Source organism: Siniperca chuatsi, linkage group LG16 (assembly GCF_020085105.1).
Source record: "Siniperca chuatsi isolate FFG_IHB_CAS linkage group LG16, ASM2008510v1, whole genome shotgun sequence".
NCBI lineage: Eukaryota > Metazoa > Chordata > Actinopteri > Centrarchiformes > Sinipercidae > Siniperca > Siniperca chuatsi.
Genome location: NC_058057.1, coordinates 25,208,001 through 25,231,363, shown reverse-complemented (window position 1 = coordinate 25,231,363; position 23,363 = coordinate 25,208,001). Strand labels below are relative to the sequence as shown.

At 40.5% G+C, this 23,363-nt stretch overlaps 2 protein-coding genes across 5 annotated transcripts in view; one reads left to right on the top strand and one right to left on the bottom strand.

Annotated features, from left to right (window-relative positions):
• The window catches only part of hivep2a (HIVEP zinc finger 2a), a 118,972-nt gene that overhangs the window by 95,289 nt on the left and 320 nt on the right, over nt 1–23,363 (bottom strand). The window contains exons 2-5 of one of the 4 annotated variants that reach the window (XM_044169041.1): nt 20,794–20,859; nt 18,606–18,700; nt 18,481–18,510; nt 2,225–2,279 (exon numbers count right to left, since the gene is read on the bottom strand). The gene's annotated coding sequence lies outside the window, so the exon portion shown is untranslated. Of the gene's footprint in view, nt 1–2,224; nt 2,280–11,694; nt 12,171–18,480; nt 18,511–18,605; nt 18,701–20,691; nt 20,733–20,793; nt 20,860–23,363 lie in introns of those variants that run through there. The other 3 variants (XM_044169042.1, XM_044169040.1, XM_044169045.1) reach the window with 3 other exon arrangements.
• aig1 (androgen-induced 1 (H. sapiens)) overlaps nt 16,389–23,363 on the top strand; it is a 30,427-nt gene continuing 23,452 nt past the window's right edge. Inside the window, exons 1-2 of the mRNA XM_044169217.1 lie at nt 16,389–16,552; nt 19,102–19,274. Coding sequence (XP_044025152.1) covers nt 19,263–19,274 — 12 coding nt within the window. The 5' untranslated portion in view covers nt 16,389–16,552; nt 19,102–19,262. The remainder of the gene's footprint in view (nt 16,553–19,101; nt 19,275–23,363) is intronic.

Genomic DNA, 23,363 nt, shown 5'->3' with positions numbered 1-23,363 from the left:
ACACATTTAAAAAGCAAAGAAAGCAAAAGGCCAGCCTTTTCTCTTCAGCATCTAACATCACTGCTCTTTCTTGCATCTATCCTTCCTTTTTAGCTTAATCTTTACCACAACAGCCATTACACAAATCCTTCCTCATGTATAATCCTGAATCTGTTTTAGAGCTGCTTATAGTCGCTGCTGTAACAGTGCCTTTCTCTTAATCTATCCTCCATCAGCGTTTCAGTCTGCCAATTCTCCTTTCTCTAATATTCTCTTGTTTTGTGATTCAGTATGCAATATTTGTCCTTCCTCACTTACATGATCCATGATGATCATTGTGGGGGGATTGTAATGCTTTTATATCTGTTTTCAAGATGCTGAGGCCTGATGCTTGTAGTTTTAATGATGTACATAGAAAATGAAGCTTGTTTTAGAAAAGCAACCAAAGACTAATATGTAACATAAAGCCGAAGAGGATTTTTTGTTTTGTTCTGTCATGATCATGACATTACAAGCTTTCTCCTAACTTTTCTTGATGATTAAGAGAAAATTACCAGATTATTCCATAACGTCAGTTTACTGTATTAAGCTGTCAAACCCATTTTTTCTTATGATCTCAGAATGAGCATTTTGTCAGCTCCACATGATATATGATATATTTTCTTGTAATCAAATGAGAACTGAGGTGTCGTTTTTGACAATGAGACAGCAAAACATGATTTCGCACGTGCTTGTCTGGCACCTCCGCAGTTCGAGCTCCAATGCGAAGGCCTACTGTACGGCGGCATATTTAGTTATATTTTTCATGTTATAATGACATATTTTTGTTGTTATTAGTACATACCAGATTTCTCAGTTTGAACAAGAAACCTTTCTTGTTATAACAACAAATCACTTGCTATATCACTAAACCTTTTGCACAAAATCATCATACTGACTTAAATCATTAAAACAAGAAACGTTTGTTTCGTTATTATACGATACATTGGTATGTTGTTATAACAAATAACTTCCTTGTTATAACATGAAAAGGATTGCATGTTATTTTTTTGAAATTCTTTGTCATGGTGACTCCTGCCTTCATTGTTAAAGCAGCTAGCAAAACTGTGTTTATTGTCACATTTTGCTATAGCAACAGTTCAGTGCATCCATCCTCTCCTTATTCTTGGATTATGTCTCTGTTTTACTACAGCTGCCATCGCAACACGTACACTCTGTCTTCGGCATTAAACTTTAAAACAAATTCAATTATTCTAACACAAAACTCTCTAGTCTCTAAACAAGCAGCTCCCGGAGCATTCCTAATGACTCCTCTTGTGAGTGCAGAGAGCAGAATTAGATAACTCTTCTTTTTTGGGGTGGAGCTAAAATGTGCAAAAGAGACGAGAGTACAGAAACTTTACATAGCGGCAGGCGGCGGGACCATGAAAGTGAGCTTTTTCATTTACACTCCCAACCGAGGTCACACCTCTGGTAACGAAGCTGGCCGGTTGCCCTGGCAACCGGCCAGGAGAAAGCAGCAAGAGTAATTCTGGTTAAATGAATACAGCTCAACTCTCTCCATGTCTTACCGTCTGTTTCTCTGTGTGAGGCTCTCCCTCTCTCATGACAAAAGGATCAGCCATTTTAAATCTTATTGATGGTTATTATTACAAAGAAGGTCTTTTCCCACCATTTTCTCCTTGTTTTTAGACACTCTCTAGTCCGGTCAGGCGATTTCACCGTAAATGACAACTTAACTCACCTACTCTCTCCTCATCAGTTTAGATTTATCTTTATCTACTTTCACATTACCCAAATATAATTTTGTTCTAACAAAATTTCAACCAGATTTCACTCCATTTTAAGGGATTCACTTGAGGTAATTTTACTTTTACTACTGGATTTTCTTACATTTCCTTACACATTTCAATTAGCCATAACTGACCTTTTTTCTTTGCACGTGAAAGTCTATTTAATTTATGTTACCAAATTTATTTCCATAGATTTCACAAATGTCACCTAAACTAACTATCTTCGACATCCATCCTCATGTTAAACAACTTAAACTCACTTCATCCTAACAGATTTTTACTTCCTGTAAACAATACTTAATGTGACCTCATGACCCCATTTTACATATCTTCATTTCATGTCAACTGCCAACTCTGTCTACATGCGTTATGACTGTTTGTTGTGTATGACTGCGAGCTATAACCACCACACACATGCACACACACACAGGTATTAGTTTTGTGTATCTTACCTGGTGTAACTGTCCTCTGGTCCACTTTAGCAAGTCCATAAACTGGTCACAGCCCCTGGGGGAGAAAGAGAGAAAAAGCATGATGAAGACGCATAATACTTTTAAGAAAATCCAGCTGTCATAAACACACTATGTGCACTGTAAGACAATGGGCATACAACATGGCTGGCTCCTGCACTGATATTCTATGAACCATCATGGGAACACATTACAGGGTTGGGGGGTGGTTTCCCACCGAGGCCCAAGGCTACACTTTATGGCACTATATGGCCAATAGCAAAAGTTTGACATTATGGGAAATATGCTTATTTGCTTTCTGGGTTAGAGTTAGATGAGAGGATCAAAAGCACTCTCATATCTGTCCCTTAAATATACTGTAAGGCCACAGCCAGCCGCGGCTTAGCTAAGCTTAGCACAGAGACAGGGGGAAACATTTAGCTTGGCTCTGTCTGAAGCTAACAAAATCCGCCTAAAGCTCACTAATTAACACCTTGTATCATGTTTGTTTAATCCGTACAAAACCGAAGTACAAAAATGACAATTTGACGTTTTAAGGGGAGTTATGTACCGGACAATCTCTCGACCAGTAACTCCCTGGAGTCTCCGCAGGTTGCCTGGCAACTGCTCTGAAACCAAAACTATTTCCCTACAGCATACAATGATATTTTAGACAATAGCGTGCTCCCGAGTTAACTGTTAACAGTTTGGGGAAGACCCTTTCCTGTTTCAACATAACAACACCCCCAAGCACAAAGACAGCTCCATAAAGAAATGATTTTCCCGGTTTGGTGTGGAAGAACATGACTGGCCTGCTCAGAGCCCTGACCTCAACCCCATCCAACATGAACTGGAACACTGACTGTGAGCCAGACCTGATCACCCAACATTAGTGTTGGACCTCACTGATGCTCTTGTGGTGAAATGGGAGCAAATCCCTGCAGCCAGGTTCAGCCTCTGGTGGAAAGTCTCCCCCGAAGAGTCTAGGCTGTTTTAGCAGCAGATAAATGCTCATTGTTTTGGAATGAGATGTTCAACAGTCACACGTGGGTATAATGTTCGGGTGTCCATATACTTTTGGCCATGTAGTGGAAGAATAAAAGCATGGATTGTGAACATATTCTTAATAGTTTTAAAGGTCAAAAGGTCACGAGGCCCTCTCAGCATATAGATAACAACGCAGTATTTAAATTTATGTCAGAAAAATAAAGAACAGCAGTGTTGTTTTTGTAAAATTTCAACGACAACAGGAGTGACACGCTGATCCTGTGGTTTGTAATCTAGAATTTCTAAAAACACTCCAGCCTCTGTTGTTTTCTTAGCGGATTCTGAGTGTTTGACACTGACATTTCAAACCCTTCGATGAATCCAACAATAAACAAATAAAAACAGATGATATTCTGTCTTAAGAGTTTCAGATCACTCGTGTCATCAGTTTGTCATCTTGATTTTCAGTTTTCTTTAGTCACTTATTTCTTTGTTGTAGTTTTTTAAAGCCCATTGGGGTTTCTGTTCTGTCCCACCTGCTGAGATTGGATATCTTTTCATCCCCTGATATTTTTTTTGAAGTGTTCTTATCTTTTGTATGGATATGCAAATAACTCAACCTAAACCTACAGCAGTAACTGTCTCTGTGTTTTCATTGTGGTACCACTAACTGCACTGTGGCACTTCATATCAGACTCGGCTGCAGAGCCCGGAGACGGCACACCAACAGAGTCAGATGGTTCACCAAAGTGATGTTTAGTTAAGATTTATTGTAACCTTTTTCAATGATTTCAAACAAAAATGCTCCTTTTTAAAACAGATCGGTTTAAGCTGACAGTAACTAAGGTCAGTTCAGAAAATCGCTCTACAAATAAAAAGTGAAGAGAAAAAATTACAGTTTTTGTATTGCAAAATGTATTTTTATATTCAAATTTTCTGAAGAACTTCTTCAGAAGTTCTGTATTTTTAATTTTTTTCAGATTTTAAACAATTAAAAAAAAAAAAGATTCAATATGAATATTAATAACTACCAGTTATTTAATTAAAAAAAACAAAAAATATGCTGTAAATGGATTTTTAAATTTACATTTAAAGAAATTTAAACACTTAGATACACTTACACTAGAAATCATCAGTCTATGATGTGCAGCTCATGTTAATTTGCCATTTCTGGTTCACCTACTTTCCCTAAACCTCCGCGCAGGGTCTGCATCTGGGTTTTACATGTACGTAGACGGCACGAGTTACTGCGAGCACGAAAGTGAGAGTTTCACATTGAGAGAAAGTGAGAGTTTCACGTTTTACTCAAAACTAAACAACCAATTTTGTCATTGTAACGTATTCCAGTTCTGGTTTCATTTCTGTGGGTGCAAAAATGTGTATTTCTCCCCGTTTGACTATTGAAAGTCGCTGCAAAATAGCGGCTCTAGATTCAAAGTGGTGGTTTCTGGTGTTTTAGATGACTGAAACATTCTGTTAGTCATACTACACTGGAGCTGCTGGGAATATGATGTCATGCCATCTACATTTGAGCAGTTATCCAACTTGTATTAAAACAATGAAACAATGTTAAACTATGTAATGGTTGCGTCTAGGAGCTGTACATTAGATTAGAGTTGGGGGTTTGATAGAATTTTATTAAATCTGAATCCAGTTCCAATTAGCATTAGAATCCTTTCAAATCCTGTATCGAATCTGTTTAGGTTTAGCTCTCAACAATTTGGGGTAACAAAAGTTATGAATAACTAATATTTAAAACTAAAAGCCCAAATATTGACATTCAAAGAACCAAAACTCAAGATTTGCCAGACTTTTTTTTAGTTTTTTACCTGAATGTTTTGTACATTGCTTTTTGCTAATGAAAAAAGAAGAGATAACATTTTTGTTGAGAGATTTGTTAGCCTCAGAGTAATAAGGAATAAACTTTCTTACGAGGAGTCAGATGAGAAGATTGATATCAGTTTCATCTCTGTGCTCGGAGGTCCAGCGAGTGTTTAGCCTATAAGCACCAATACAGAAAGCCAGGGAAACTGCAAGCCAAGCTCTGTCAAAGGTGCCCTCTCACAATCCAAAATCCACATTTACAAGTTATATCTCATGTATTTAACACTTGTCCAAACAGAAGACAAAGATGCCCTCATTTCTGGCTAGTTCACTCACTTGGCAAGCTGCTAGCTTAAACAGCAGGGCCCGTGTTTCTTTGCTTCTCATCATGAAGCTAACTGACAAATCCCAGGTGATTCTTGGCTGTATTGGTGGCTAGCATGTTAGCTAACAAGATCATTTTGGAGCTGTTGGAGGACATATTCTTTCTGTTTAGGCTAGCAGTTTCCCTCTGCCTCTTCTAGACTCCGGCTAAGCTGGGCTAACATGTTCTGGAAATGCACAAAAATGAAATTGATAATACAGCAACAAGCTGTCCTAAAATTTCAATGCATTTACCTTAAAAGGCTTTTCATCAAGTGGGACCCAGATCCAAAATAGGGTCAGCTATCAGAGACCAACCCTAATTAATGTTTTTCCATGCGCATGGTAAACCCGTCGTATTTGCTGTGTTAATTCACTGCTAATGCAAACCAGAACGTTTTCATGTAAAGCTTTCTATTGAACCACAGGGAGGGTTATATTTTGAAGCAGCTGCATTTGTCACTGAGATGACTAATGTTCACCAAAAGTTGGTAACATAACAAAATGTAGATATTCTTAGTGCCATTAGGTCAGCGGAATCATTTTCAACATTGCAGGAAGGAATAGTACAGGAAGAAACAGCCACAGTGAGCTGATTAGATGAAGAGCTGCGGGCGACAGGCTCTCACTGCTCTTACACCTTCAACACATCATCACAGAAAACAACACCTTCTACCGTGTTATTCAAATGCTATGGAAGCATTCAACCATGGCTTTAGCACTCGCGGCTGCTCATGGCTTGGCTCAGCACAAGTACTAGTACTAGTACCAGAGTATTCCTCTGCATATGTTGACTGTAGGAGTACTACAGTATGACATACTGCATATGACTTGTAATCCATTCACAGGCAGTGTACAGTAAAAGGAAAACCGAATGTTGGTTGTGTCATTTGGGATTTTCTGATTACAAAACACTGATTTAGCTCCACTGTCTGATGCATAAATGCATGAAGTGAGACTAATTACAAGCTGTTGAGAAAGTAGGCCAGTTTGGGTAAAGGTCGCACTCTTATTTTCTCTGTCTCCTATCTCTCCATCATCTCCCTGTCCATTGAAATAGTCAAACACACACACACACACACACACACACACACAGCCCACCTGACCACTGCGTCCAGTGCCTCCCTTTGAGTAAAGAGAGGTTGGGTTTCAATATCAGCCTCCTTCCCTGACACACACAAACAAACACACACATACATACACACACACACACAGTTTCTAGCAATCATCTCACAGGTGGGAGCTGAGCGTGAGGAAAATGATCCCATCTCATTAGAAAACTGCCGTACAATTAGCTGGCGTGGAGCAACACACATGTCAGTCATCAGCAAGGTGATCACGGATTGGCTGATGGACTGAAAAAAATGTCCTCATCTAGCTGCTGTAGGGGGTAAGAGAGGGAGTTTCCTTTTGTACAGCTGAGGACAACAAGCTGAGATCACACAAATACACACACAAACACACCCTACTGAGCAAAGTACTTCAAATGAAAAGTGTGTCAGCAGCTGACAGAATAGACACACTCCTCTGTTGGTGCAGCTTGGAAACCTCGCATCCTCTCTCCTCTCCTCTCTGTTAGTCCTCGTACTCTTCTTTTCCTCCTCTTCCTCCTCCATCATCCTCTCCTCTCTTCTCCTCTTCTGTTTCCTTTCCTCTCATTTCCTCTTCTCTCCTCTCCACTTGTTTCCTCTCCTCTTCTCTCCTCTTGTTTCCTTTCCTCACCTCTCTTCTCCTCTTCTGTTTCCTTTCCTCTCATGTCCTCTTCTCTCCTCTCCTCTTGTTTCCTCTCATATCCTCTCCTCGTTTCCTTTCCTCACTTCTCTTCTACTCTTCTCTTGTTTCCTTTCCTTTTCTTTCTTCTCCTCACTTCTTGTCTCCTCTCCTCTTGTTTCCTCTCTCCTTTTTTCTTGCTATCTTTTCTCTTCTCTCCTCTCTTCTCCTCTCTTTTCCTCTCCTTTTGTTTCCTTTCCTCATCTCTTTTCTTCCTTTCCTCATCTCTTTTCTTCTCTTGTTTCCTCCCTTATCACCTCCCCTCTGCTTCCATCTTTCCTTCCTCCTCTCTCTTCTCCTCTTATTCCCTCATCCCTTATCTCATCTTCTCCCCCCTTTTCTCCCTTCTTCTTCTATTGTAGGTTACTCTCACTTGCTCTCTAACTTTGCTCTTCGTCTCCACTTTTCCCCTCTTTTCTTCACCTCCTCCTCAGCTCTCCTCCAGGTGTATATACTGTATATTCAACCAGGTATAAAACCAAACCACAGAGGAACAATTTATCAGGAGAAGCCAGTCAACCAACTCATTAGCTTTGTGTGTGAGTGTGTATCTTAATAATTTAGCCGTCGCTGTCAGGACCTCGGTCACCGGAGTGCTCTCAGGTTCCCCTACAGATCTCAGGTGATCACACACACACAAACACACTTACACACAAATACACACAGTTGACACTGCAGTTGCATTCAAAAGCTGCACAATTCAGTGAGAAACTGGATCAGTTCAGTGTAATGCTTAAAATCCTCTTTTAATGCTCTGAATTCACCGCTCTCTGGAGGAAGCCCTTTCACTTCATACTGGAGAATCAGTAAGCACAGTGTTGCAGGTGAATGATGTTACAATACAGCTGTTTAGCATTAGCTGTTAGTAATAATCCAATCTGAGGTGTCTGATATGTTACAATAACGGACTGGATGAGGCAAAGAATGCGTGGAGTAAAAGTTTTCACTCTCAAATCGGTTATTAAAATCACCAAATCGGTGGTTTAAAGGGTAAATGTACCCTGTATACACTCGATAGTTCAAACATACAGCTGATGTACTTCACAGATTGTACCTGAGAACACTTTCATTCATTATTTACTTCATTATTTACTAGTCTATAAAACATCAAATATATCAAGCTAGTAGACCTAAACTAGGTCTTTAAATTACTTATTTTGCTTGACTGACAATCAAAAGATCCTAAAAGCAAGTGTTAACATTTGAGAAGCTGCAACAAGCAACTGTTTAGTAATGATTTTTAAAATTGTCATATACTGATTTTCATAGTAATCTCAAGTAAATGTGTTAATTATTTGTTTCAGCACTAGATGCAAGATGTTACTATTGGCTGTTACTTTTAAAACCCATGGGAGCAGAATATTGAAAGTTGATGGTGTTTTCATCTGTACAAGCAGACTGGAGATCTGTGTTACAGATTTTACAAACACTTCACTTCAGGATGTACACCAGCAACTCAAAGTTGCAATGAAAACTCAACAGTGTCTGTGCGTGTGCACGTGTGTGTGTGTGTGTGTGTGTGTTACTTAATCACACCATGCCATACATCTGCAGTCATTTCAAATTCTCCAGCTATGATGTGTGTGCTGTGTTAATTGGCAGCAAATGCAAACTTATCACATCTGCAGCAAACTAACTGATACACAGCCAGCAGCAAGACAGACAGGAGGAGATGCAGAGAGCTACAATTAGCAATACACAAAAAGCAAGACACACAGGTAATCAAACAGACTTAAAAGCAAATGAAATACTTAGGTCTCAAAATCAATGAGGCCGTTCACATCCTACACCATCTTTAGACAGGGGTTACAACCCCCCTCCATTTACGACCACCTGTTATCACCCGACAGCCAAGCAATCTGCGTGACAAATGAGCAAACCATCCTCTGAGGAAGACCATGGGATGCAGTTGAAAGTCTTGTAGTGACCCCTAAATATTACGCGTATACTTTGAACCCCTAGTCACAGGTTGCATGTCTATGATTTTTGAGCAGTTCAGTTGAAAAGTGATTTTCGCTTGAAAAACATTAGAGAAGAGATTAGAGAAAAGTCTGAAAAAGAAACTAAATTTTATTAAAGCAGAATTTTCTTCCTATTTCCTAAACCAGTAATCATCTTGTGACCCCTTGGATTCATCTTGCGGCCCCTTGTCAGGGCCCAATCCCCAGGTTGGAAACCACTGACTTAGTCATACATTTATGGTAGCTAAGCTAGCAGGCTAGCCATACTGTAGGTAAATACTAGCCCTATGAGGCCCGTGTGACACAGCTGCTAATACAGCAGCTCGGCCACTTCCAAACTGAAATGCTCCCGAAAGATTTGTATGTTTTTTATTTTGTCTCTTCGTTTTGCTCTTTCCCATGAATGTTTGCTTTTATCTCACACAGGTCAACACACAGCTCAGAGTGCAAAAGTGATTACTGTCCTTGATGAAACAAATCTGCAAGGCACAGAATCACGGATTGCTAGTAGCCTACTCAAATAACTCCAGTAATCGCTTCAGCCCTACTGAAGCTACTGCTGTCGAAGTGCAGTATGTTATAGATTGGTAAGTGTACCTCACACACACATACACACACACGGAGTTCCCACAAGGCCTCAGTAATAAATTAATTGAATGTTTAGTGCAGAAAATCAGCTCACACCTCACGCATGTTCTACGTACGCCTATACACCCTGGTAACAGTGTGTGTGTGTGTGTGCATGGACGCTCACTCCTACGCACCCCGACAGCCATCTGAGGTGGCAGTGGGACAGATGGTACGTAGGTCGGTCTTTCCCCATGCACGCTCTCACACACACATTTACCACACACACATGCACGCGCACAGTCCACAGCATGTGTCCTGACAGCAGAATACATAGTGTAATGATCTCTTTAGCTGGGGGCTTATAACCCCACCAACAGCACAAACACGGCCAGGACAAGTTTCCGTTATTGCTCTTCTTCTGCAGCTTCGATAAACAGCAACAAAGCACTCATCAGCGGTACTTCACTCTTCAATTCACGGCTCATTTGTTTCTGTTGACATTCAGCTTCCATTTTCTTTAATTGTTTTTGCAGTGCACAAAGCTTTTCGTTGTTTCTAAAAATATCATCTTTACAGTGTCAGTCCGAGTTTAAAATTAGCTGCTTTCCCGGCCAACAAAGACAATACAGTTTTTGAAAATAACTTTTGATTTTACAGTTATTTTTCTTTCTTTTTGATTGATTGATTTATTTACTGCATGCCTGGGGGAGAAGCTGATGCTTGATCTTTATTGGGTCTTATGTTAAAGTGTTCTTAATTTGTGCTTCCTGTGACATATTAAACATCAAGGAAATGCTCTAGAACCAAACAGTCATGTTGGCTGCAGCTGGGCAGCACAGTGTCCTTCAGCTGTTTAAACCTGCAGCTCAAACCCTCATGTTGCCAATCATCCGCCCTGCCTTAGTGTCCTTAAGCATACAGTAATGTTTGACCCTGACCTTTGACCTCTGACCTGGAGGGGTGGAAGACAGCGTCCCTGCAGGAATGAATAGCCTAGAGGATCACAGGATTATGACGTGCAATAACACACGACGTGCTTATATGATGAAGCTGTAAATCTCTTCGCTGGAAATGCAGCAAAGAAAGACTGAAATATTTTCCAGCGCAAGAGTATCGGCAGGCCTGTTAGAGAGGGAGAGAGAGCAGGGCCGGGCCGTGCGTCGGAGTCTCCCCGGCCAGGGCCCCTCTCTAGACGGCAACACGTCATGGAACATTCCCGGAACCAGCCAGCGCACCACCCACCATTTCTCTCTCACTTTCTCTCCCTCTCTCTCATACACAGACGCACACACACACACGCAAACAGAGGAAACAAACGATGAGCATATGAGATAAAGTCACTCCTTTCTGCCTATAACACAGTTCATAGTTTTAGAGTTATACTTGAAGACAGCACACACCAGCAATAAGCCTCTATTTAAATATCATACTGTCGCGGCAAAAAGGAAATACCAAAGGGAGTGCGCTAAGGTCACAGCTTAAAGTCACTTTTGAACACTCCACAACCACTGTACGTTGATTAGAGGAATATTAACGGGATTTGCAAGTGAACTTGTATGAGCCAAACCACCCTGATGCGGACAGGGCTGGTTCGTGGCTACTCAACGCATACATGCAGAAACTCGACCTTCCAGACGCAAAATCACACAATCACACATATCCGAGCTTCTACTTCCACAGCTTCATATGCACCAACACTCTCCCCTCCCTCGCGTTCTCCCTCTATATATCTCTCCCCCGGCCTTGCAGCCAGCCTGGCCGTGCAGGATACTGCAAATTCCTCAGGATATTACGCAACCCGGGTAATCTGCATGCAATGCAATGCGTGCCCGGGGTATTCCCCCTGCATAGCCTTGCCCTTATAAGCTAAACAAAAGATCAAGTGCCGTGAAAACAGCCCATAATGTCCGTCACGGCGCAGAAAACCCCGCTGTCACTGTGATATGTGTGAGAATATGTCCGGCAAGGTTTCGTTTTTCGTCCCCGCACTTAGCCTACCTTCTGTCTGCGCTCCGGCTGCGCGTCTCCGTCTCCGTGCGAATATGACAACAAGCAACCACGGTGACAGGAGATCCGATTCCGGGCAGGCTTGACACCTCGCTGATTGTCCGTTAGAAACAGCCAGGAGGCGGTTGTTAGAAATCCACAACAGCCGAGGCGGAGCGGTGGAAACGTCGCGGCGAGGCGGCCGAAAGAGGAAAAGTTGCGCGTAAAAATGGAAGGAATCCTTTCCGACCGGATTTCTGCTGTCGGAGCTCCACTACTGCAGTCAGACAGACAGTAAATGTGTGCGTCTGACTGTGTTATGAGTGTGTACGTGTGCGTGTGTGAGGGTGAAATCAGGAGACACATACATACACACGCACACACACACTCATAAGCACACGGGGGTTATTCCAAACGCCACTTCCCAGAATAGCAGCATAGAGGAGAGGGAGAGAGAGAGAGAGTGAGAGAAACGGAGTGGCACAGAGCGAGAGAGAGAGAGAGGGCGTGTGTATGTGTGTGTATGCGTGTGTGTGTATGTGTGTGCGCTCGTGTGACGTCGTCGGATCCCCCAGCGCGCAACCAGGGCAGAGGAAGGGGAGGGGAGTACGAGTAGTGGCCGAGGAGGAGGCTCTGTCTGCCGGCACAGAGAGCGCAGGATTCCCCGGTCACCTCTGGAGCGACCTGTCTGTCTGGCTGTCTTCCTTCCTCGTTTTTGCCTGTCTATCTGTAGGCCTATATTCAGCTATGGGTTAAGACTGGAATTTAATACAATGAGATACATTGATATATATATATATATATATATATATATATATATATATATATATATATATATTTGGTATAAATAAATATTACTAATACAAATACAATTTCTAGTACTAATACTGTTATTCATAATAGTCTTCAACATCCCCATCACTGCCATTGTTCTTGTTAATTTAAATAATAACATGTATAGTATAATGTGTACCTAACTCATCATTACAATATATAAAATGATTAAGAATAGAATAGAATAGACATCTTTATTAATCTTTTAACGCTCATCCCCCTGAACGATCATTATACTTGTGCAATTAATTTGGACTTAAAGTTTTAACGGCTTTATTGCACCATTTGACTGCCAGACTGCTTTGAAGGCAAGGAACATGGAGAGCAGATAAGCCTGCTGTTGGACCCCCATTAACCCCTCTTCCTCCCACCCTCTCCCTGTTTGCTGTGTGTTAATTTAGGAATATGCTAATTATAAGCACAAAACCTAATAATGAAGGTGTCTGACAGTGACTTAAAACCACAACTTGTCATTTTTACGCTTCAGTTTTTGTACAGATTAAACTAACAAGATATAATGTGTTAATTAGTGAGATTTAGAGGTGATGGTAGGTGGATTATTTTTTTACCTTTGCACAGAGCCAGGATAGCTGTTTCCCCCTCATTACAAGCTTTATGCTAAGCTAACCGTCTCATGGCTATAGCCTTATGTTTAACAGACAGAAACTCTCAGATGAGCGTCTAATCTATCAGTACATATATTACATGTTCATATTCATGTAGCTTTTCATAACAAGCCCAACAACGTTCTACATAAGCTATCATGCGAACTGTTTCCATAGAATTTATTTATTTAAGTGGGTAGTGGTTGCATCTTTCTGCAGCCTGTATTATACGTACAACAATAAAAAGCCATCTCGTTCACCTCTTGCCAGATTTAAGGTGAATCCTCAGTATTCACACAACAAACCCACTCCAGCTCCGAGTCCTTTCATCTGTAAAACACATTTAGGAATACAGAGGAGCTCATTTAGGCAGCCCTCCTGCTAATAAATTCAATCAGACTTGATAAAGTCCTTTTTTCCTTTGGACGGGTTCAGATGCAGCGGCCCCTTCGTGCTAATAAACTACATTAGCTTTTGTAAGAGCCTATTAGCAACAGGTGGTAAAGTTTGATAAATGACTAGAGACAAAGCATCCTGTACCTTAAGTGTCACAGGTTTGATTATTCTGACAGACAGGGCATCAGCCAAAGGCCTGAAATATGAAATACAGCATGGAGGCTTTGATATAAGCATTCACTGTGATAATAAACCAGTCAGACTTCTGCACAGCCCTCAGATGTCAGCCTTCTTCAAATAGCTCTCATTGTACCTGGGAACAGATAATGACACATAATGATCTGATAAATGTCGCAATGGCACCCGTCCATTCAGAGCGCCGTGAGAAGTTATCCAAGATGAGCGCGAATGAGAAGGAGGAAAAGATGCTGCTTGGTAGGGGCGGAGTCATCCATGGAGCAATTAGAAATACAGCAACCTTTTGTTGTTGAGTTTTCACTGATGTCACAGGTTGGCAAAAACATCATCTAGTTTCATCTCCAAAAGGTTTTATATGTGGCATGAATCCTTTATTTGGAGGCTCACAGTGAAGAGAGGCAGAAAAGTGATGGGGTGTCCACTGTCCAAGTGGTTAAGACGGACACCATATAACCAAAGTGTTCCTGGTTCAATAATGGACCTTTTTTGCATGTGAATCCACTCTGTCTCCCTGTATTTCCTGTCTATTTACACAATAAGCTGCCAAAAAGGTATTAAATGCAAATTTAAAAAAAGAATGGGGAGAGACATGCAACAAACATCCTGGACCAGTTTCCAACAACATCGCCTGAGCTAACGGAGTCACATGAAACCTAGTTATTTCTTCTTGATTCCTTGATCTTCATTTTAAGGAGTGGTGTGAGTCTGCAGGTGTGAATCCCACCTTGTGCTAACAGTTTTGATGCTGGTTAATCTGCCATCTTCCCTACATTGTTTTGCTGGACTCGTTTCGCGTTTCTTGAATCTCTATAGCAAAGGTGATGAGAGCAAAGTTAGCATGACCCACAGTAAGAATGGACACAATTATGAGGGTAAGATTTAGGTTGAAAAATACCAAAACTTTTCAACAAGAGCTGCTTTTTATTGCAAGTCCACTGACAATAACCTGTACAGCTGCGCAGTTCTTATCCACACTTGTTGCCATTTTTCTGTCGCTATTTTCACAGAAGAGATAAGATCATGGATGTTTTATAAGTAAGGGATAAAGTACAGCGAGCCGGTCATTATTGCGAAATTAACCCCGACAGGGTGATGCAGGATCCTGACACGTATAACAGACCGTAATTGACCAATCAGAATCGAGTATTCAACAAAGCTGTGTAAAATTGGATATTGGACTTCAAGATGGCGCCTATTCATTTGAATGCAAATTGCTTACCCAGTGCATGAAAAACTTTTTTCCACCTCCTGATTTGCTTCCACGTTGTTCTGCTCAGTGCACATGTGTATTAGGGTTCCCCTCCCTGGCCCCGCCTGCACGGTTCGGCTGGGCCCATATACTTTACATTGGGATGATGTCACGCACATAAAGTCCCATATTTGCACATATGGTATATATAATATAATATAATACAAAGAGTAATAATTAACCTTGTTTGCAGTTGGAGGTGTCCTGTCAAGAGTTTTAGTATGGTGGTCAATGGGGAAAATGCTTTTTGGGTCGCAGGGGAGTTTTTTGTTGCAATGCCGCAAGTGACCACTGGGACAAACTGGCATCAAGGTTGAGTGGTGGCGCCTTATCCAGCTCTCTTAATACATCCATCAGATGATGTCCCTATTCTTAATCCTGCCTACAGAGCTATGATTGGCTCAATTGTTTCTCTAACTGTGGGAAAAAGCCGTCAGTTAGCACTATACCAGACAATTCAATGGCCTGGAAACAGGCTAGTAATCGCCGAAGTTTCTTAAAGTTAATTAATAATAAATAATTAATTTGAACTTTGAGTACAGTGACAAGGTCCAAATCCCAGCATTGCACGCCTGGGGTAGCACGAGGTTCGATGTCATCTCTCTCTACAGAGGAAAACAAAGGCTCAAGCCAGTAAATCTAAGTCTAACTCTTCTGTTTTGGATGCAAATATATACAAAGATATATTCTCCAAAAATACTGACTAGGGATTTAAGGCATGATTCAAGGTATTATGGATTGTATGTGGTTGTTTTCCTTGAAGTGATCACGCCAAGATTGTTTGTTCATATTGTATTAGATGTAGATAAGTGGTCAGATCTCTGACCTTCAGCAGTACAACTTCTCACTGAAAGTCCTCCCTCCTAGCCCATATGCTTGCTTATCCTTGGTGTGTGTGTGTGTGTGTGTGTGTGTTTGTGGCCAGCGATAAGTGGATTAACGTCTGCCATTTCCCATAAGAGGCTCATCGGGATGTGACCTCATCACCGGTGACCCCGCAATCCCCATGGCGACGCCGTGGCAACACAGCACCATGGCGACAGAGAGCTGCAGCAGCTTCTGATGCAGCAATTTGCATCTGCTTTTCATATGAAGCCCGGGAGGAAGGTGTATGCAGTCTGAAGCTCTGGAGACGGCACACAGACCCTGTTTTTAGATGTATATTCTGTAGACACTGTACTGTATATATGGAAGTAAATGTTTACCAGGTTTCGTTCAACAAAGCTGTACACCCATGAAAAATAACTCCTGGATGTCATTAGTCAAAAGTTAAAATGATTTTATCTTCAACAACAGAGCTATTTTGCCAGCAAATGCCTCCAGATGACTCATTACTTGCTTTGCAGCTGTCATTTTGATGAAACATAATGTACCTTCTTCCTCTTTTTCATATCGGAAATAGTGTGTGTGCAGTTGTGGCACTGATACTACTAGGGTAGTAGCCTTGTGGTAGTACAAGAAGTATACTAATGGTAAAGCTGTTAAACACAGTCCTCATCTTCATTGGTTAGATTCATCACATTCCCGAGGCTCTACTTGCACAGTTGCCTTACTTTTCTTCGATGAACAGACTGACTGTCTCCTGTATGTGAGTAATGATACACAACTAGATTTCCTGATAACGATAGACGAAGCGAATACCAGGACAAGTTTCAGAGCTTTGAGGACAGCGACACAGATTGTGCCACATTTTGCAAAACTATGACAGTTTGGATTGGAACATAATTTCTGATGGACAGAAGTGGATTGTGCTGCAGCAGTGGTTTGAGAAGTTTATATTGATGTTATGGCACTTTTTGTCTGTTGTGAAAACTTGTCACCATTGGAATCCTTTATAACTGACTGATGCTGCCTTCAAAAGGCACTTACATGGTTACATTTTCAAGTCATATGTCTGTCTACCTGTATACCTACCTGAAAGTAAATCTAATATTCACTGTCCTTTTAGCTCTGGTTTGTTCTCCACCAACTCCTGATAAAAAAATATTTGTCTCTTTAGCTGCTAAATGTTCCACTTTCTCCACTAGCTAGTCTCTAACTGTGTCTGCCTGTCGTTGGACGTTGGGCAGGCGGTGGTTTATCGGAGCTTGTTTGCTGAAAAAAGCTGCAGAGGTGGTGAAAATTCTCCGTGGGTTCGTCACTTTGAGCGGCCCATTTCATTCTGTCATTCAGTTCATTTGATTAAAGCTACTACAAGACATTTTGAGTGCAGCTTTAGAAAGACTGAGGTCATTACGCAGATGACTCAAAGATAATGCTAATTGTCTACAGCTACTTAGCATTAGCATGCACAGAGCTGCCTATGACACAGAGACGATTTTGTTGCCAATCTTCTCATCTGACCGAGTATCGACTAAAGTAAAGAGTGTAGCCACAATCCCAGGATGTGAGTCATGTGTCGCACTTTAATGTACTGGTTTAAATTCCCTGACTGGAACTCTAAATCCTCTCTATTCATTGATTACACTCAGTGTACAGTTTAAAGAAAAACAACCATGAACGAGGAACCTGCTGAGTAGTTACGGGAAGTTGTGAATAATCCATTACATCAGAGAGGTGGACACACACACACACACACACACACACACACACACACACACACACACAGGCAGTCGCCTCAGGCTCTTGTCCTGGAGTCGAACTGTAACACTCTGCAAGACAAAGCACTTCTGTGACAGCTGACTGATTACTAATTCTTACTCATACACAGTCACACTCACACAAACACACAAACAGCGAGACCGCTCCTCTCGCTACCACACCTAGTTTCCCGCAGACTGACAGTGAGCAAGTTGCGTTTTTTCAATTTTAAACATTGTGTATCTTTCCATCTTCTTGTCTTTGATTCTCTTCACGCAGCCACATTGATCCCTGTCAGTCTTTCCCCTTCCCTGGCATGCACACACACACACACACACACACACGCACACACACACACAGGTCAGTGTATTGAGGTGTGGCCCAGATGTTACATAAAAGATTTAGAGGGTAAAGGTCAAACTACCTGGGAGATAACAGTTTCAAGAGGACATCTTCATAGATTGTGGGAGTTCAGAATAGATTGACAGAGAGAGAGAGCAACACACACGCCTGTCACCCTCATCACTCTACTCGCTGTTTGGGGCTAAACAGCGCCACTTACTGGTCAGCAGCAGTACTGAAGCTCATATCCAGTGTGTTCATTATAAACCTGTTCATTTGTTTCATTTGCAAAGATTTGAGATAATTAATCTTAAAAAATGAGCTTCAGTATTACTCCTCATACTGCTTTTTATTGGTCTTTTTTTGCCGTACTACTATATCTACAGTGCAATATGAATGGAGGTTATCATAGTTGACATCATTGTTGTTTAGTTCACCCAAATCAGCATACACAAAATATATTTTCTCACCTACCAACCATTAGGTTTGGTTTTATTTGCCAAGGTTTAGAGATATTTGTCTCTGAGATTTCTGCCTTCACCCAGAGACAAAAGAGGAAAATGGAACTTAGTGTTGTGCTTTTGAAAAACTCACCAGCAGTTTGTCTTTTCAGAAACAGTGTCCCTGTTAATCCACAAACAACAGTATCCGTTACTGTAATGTTACATTGCAGCTGATCTTTTCACCGTTTTGAGCACCACAAATGCAATTCCACTTACCTTCGTAGAATTGGGGTGGCAGCAGTTTTGTGTGTGATCTGGGTGATTTTATTTTGATCCAGCAGATCCTCTGGCAGGTATTCTGCAGACAAGCTCTGTTTAAATCCACAGAATGTAGAATTAAGTCAATTTCCCATGGTTTCCAAACATACCAAACAGCCTAAATGGATTTTCATTTCATTTTTCATTTATAATGATAAAGTAATAAAGAAATTAGTGTGATTATCAGACTGAATTGCCTTTAGTTTTTCTCTTCAACATTTGATATTTTAATGTAATTTATTTATTTGAATTGCTTAAAAAAATCTGAGATGTGGTTGGTGAAAATCTCCTCGACCATATCCGATCTCTTGACATTAATTAATTCTTGCTCTGAAACTATATGGATTTCTTCCTGCATAGAAATAATGGTTAAGAAATGATACTTTAATCAATAGAGTTAACAATATATAATGTGTTGACTCTGGCTTTCTTTCTCTTTCTGACTCTCTACCAGTCAGCAGAGTTTCCACAGTGGAACATTTTGGAGAATAAAGGAGGAAGACGAGGAGGAGGAGGAGGAGGAGGAAGAGGGAAAGAGGAAACATGTTGCTGCCAACTCTTCAGAGACCCCACAGAGCTGGCATAGTGTGTGTCACTCGATGAAGTGGGAAATTGATGTCCTGGCTGGTATGCGCACGCACACACACACACACACACACACACACACACACACACACACACACCAGCTTTCTCCAGGATTCTCAGGGATCTACGAGGGCCAAAATAGTACGTCCAATCATTCTGGCATTTTCCACAAAACTCTTCCAAACTCTAAACAAGTTGCATATTAAGATCTTTCTCTCACAACCACCAGGTTACTGGTTTGAATCCCCAAACTGAACAAGAAACTGTTTCAACTCCTTAAACAACCACAAGGGCGATGCCCTTTAGCAAGGCACCCAATCCCTTAAACATCTCCAGCAGAGCTGCTCAGTATTTGACATCTACCACTTGTTGACTTTTGAAATGTCAACATACATCTAAACTACTTAATTTTAATATATGCAAAAACACTGAAGCAAAACTAGGGGAACTTACTGATCCCAAACAAGTCATTCCTATTACTTGCATTTTAAATTTAGTTGTTTTATTGACTCTGTGAAGACAATTCAAAGGATCTGGACGTCTCTCTCTCTGCAAGCTTTTGTGGATTAAAAACAATGATTGAGAACAGGTGTAAATCCCACATCTGGATCATCACTAAAACCTAATCAGTGTTTCCTTGGCACAAGCCCCGCTGACTGACACACAGTCAAAAACATAATGAGGTGAATAAATGACTCAGCATTTTAAAGGGGCACGCCACAGATTTGACAAGGGCTTGGAGACTACAACTAACAAAAACCTTGAGTTACAAACTGGGAGTGTGGAGTTTGAAATATGTGGACGTTTACCACGCATGAGGGGTCTTACAAAACACACTATGGGAACCACAGAATGCAGTGATTTTGGAGCTTGACCTATATTAGGGACTAAAATCAGGATATCCATGTATTGATTTTGACCTGTCTCTTGGGGGTCTCCAACTAAATGGAAGTGCAATACTAACTTGCTGCAGAACTCTTCTGAATTGAGATGTTCTGAATTGACTCAAAACACCTGCACTCAAAGACCAGGCAGAGAGAGGGGAAACATTTCCATATATAAATGTCTCTGTTTTGACATTTCATCCACACCAAGTTAATCCCCCAAAGCGGACGAATTTGGGGAAGAAGTTGTTAAAATGTGAAAATCTAGGTCTTGCATGACAGAGCTCTTCAAAAATGCTGACTATTAGCACCATTTACCAACTAACCGTGGACAACAATGTTAAAGGGTCAGTTCACCACAATCACAAATAACTTTTTACCTTATCTGTGTTTCTACCAATGCAAATATTTTCACCTCTATCACTTTTCAGTATGTCAGTGTAGCCTTTCACACACGTGTGTTGACTGAAATAGCTGCAGTTAGCCTTGGTTAGCAGGTAGCATTTATGACCTTCAATCAGATTACTGTTATACTTGTGCAGTAGTCTGAAAACAGAAGGTTGGATGTGGCCTACCAGTGACTTCGGTTCAACACAACAGTCATTAACGGGTACGAGGATTTGTTTTTTCGTTGATTAGTCTGAAAAAGAGAGAGGGAGAGCATAATGAAGATTTACCCTGCTGAGGCCATCTCAGTCAAACCAGTCTGACCACGCTCCTCACCAGCTGGTGGAGGTACTGCACTATATCATTGTTGGTCAACCGCCATTCATTTAAAAGAGGAGGAGGAAGAAGAAGAGTTATAGCCTGTGGTCTAATGTTATTCACAAAGAGCATGTTCATGTGATTTAATTCGTTTTTACTGGTTTCACCTCATGCTGGGACCAGACAAAAAAGACACTGTTAGCTTTTTAGTGCGTAAATACCATGACATGTTTCTGAGCATACTGTACGTTTATAAGGCAGTTATCTAAGTAGAAACATTGACTCTATATAAACCAAGGAGTTCCCCATGGTCTTCTAAAAGGAATGCTTTCATAATGTTCAAGAAATATCTGTGTTCAGACGCAGTATTGAGTGCAGGTCACCTGCGTTTTGGCAGCACTTAGAGTCCAACACACAATCGCTGTAGTTATGCGTGGAAAATGGAAGAAAATAGACTTTAAATTTTTTTTTGTTACAGTTTAGGTTGTATTTACACGCTAGCTGATACACAACCTGTGTAGACAGCTGTACTGATTAAAATAGAAGCTTATCTGTTCAGTCAGATGCTCGTGAGATGGATGACAGAAAAACGCAGCTGAAAAGCTTTTTGTGTAGACATGTGTATTGAGCTCTGAGCGCTACCAAACTGCGGGTGACCTACACTCGATACGGTGCCTGAACGCATCCTGTGTAGACACAGACGAAGGATTCTCTGCTAAAGTGCTGCACACGCTGCGCCTCCTGTGTAGTCATGGTGTGAACCAAAACAGTAAAGCTGCGGGCCGCACAACTAAACAATAAGCTGAAAGTGGCTATAAAGCAGAGATGAGCTGCAGATTCAGGTGTTAATTCTCTGTCACATTGTTTTCACAGTCATTTGTCATTTCACACTGTGTTTATAAAAATATCAATTATAGCCGCTTTAAAAAAGAGATTTGTTATTCATCTTTTTTTAGAACAAACTGCACAACAGCAGCAATAAAGCGAGACTTCTCTGCATGCAAGTATGCAATCTCCACTGTATTTTGGACTTGCACGTAGGGGTGGAGGCTCAGTGACAGTTTGTCCTGTAGCCAAACAGTCACAGGTTTGATTCCTGACTTATGTATCACTATAACATCTTGAAACACAATTACATGAAGGTTAATATCTTAACATTAAAAACAGACTTGTGTAATGTAGACCTTAGCATGTGTCCATCCATCCATAAACCTGTAAATGCAGAAACAGCACTACACGCTTTCCTGAGTAACAGTTAAGCGTTGCCGTGGCAACAGCATCACCTCTTTCCTCGCCTGCTGGAGATCTTTTTATAATGTCTATCAGCGTCCTCTCTTTCTCTATTTCACTTTAAATCAGTTCATTTTTCTTTAAATGGCAGCTTTATTGGAAGGATGCTGGTTTTCCCTGCATGGCCAAAATACAGACATGGCAAATTAACACTCATTCTATTCAGAACAGTTTAGACAGTAGTAAATATTAGTATGAACAGAGATTTTCTTCATTCAGTATTATGAGTACATGACAAACATTTGAACGTAGTCCACCTTCAAGTCGGCAAAAAAGGAAATGTTAATGAATTACAACTTATTTGTGAAATGTATTTATATATTTTACTCACTTTAATTTATGTTAGGGGATCCTTAGTTAATATTCTATTATTATTTTGTTTATTTATGTAGCTATTCCTATATATCTGCTATTGTTGCCACTATCTGTTCTAAAGTTTATTTCATTTCAGCTTTTTACTCTGTGCACATGACAAATAAAGACATATGTTTATTATATGCATAAAATAACGGCTGAATTTAAAATACTAAGAAATAAATGAGTAAATGAGTGTATTGCCAAAGCAATATAATCACAGTTAATTTAAGATATATCATTTATCTTATATAGGTGGATAAGGGTAATGTGACTTGTGTATCATATTTCCATATGAAGCCAATGCATTAGATCAACACCTTATATCATTATGAGAAGACAATTTTCAGATGGCAGATATATTAGTGTTCCTTGAGTCAAATCGTTTGAGATTTTCTAATCTGGGTCTAGTTTTTAGGCTTAGATAAACCTATTTTAATTTATACAAAACAAACTTATCTGCCAAAACTCTCATGGTTAAATGCGCATACCTATGTTTGGTCATTTAATTTAGTAGTAATTTAGTGTGACTAAAAGCTATTGCTTTGACTTAGCTATCTAGGTAGCCAGTTAGCTAACCACTAGGCTAATATAGCTAGCTAACTGGCCAATCATGACAAGGTCTTAAAACAAATACAACTGCTGTATTACAAGCCCAAACATTTAACAAAATACATGTAGGGCATTTAATTCTCCTAAAAGCATATTTTCTCAATTGAATAATGCAGTATATACGACTGTCCCACTTTAACTTTTGAAACAACCTTTCCTAAAGTGGGACGACTAAAGATTGCTTGAAATAAAAAAAAGACTTTAAAACACATTTTCACAATATTATTACATCGTTTGATGCACAAATACATCAATAACAATTAGGAACATTGTTTTATTCATGACA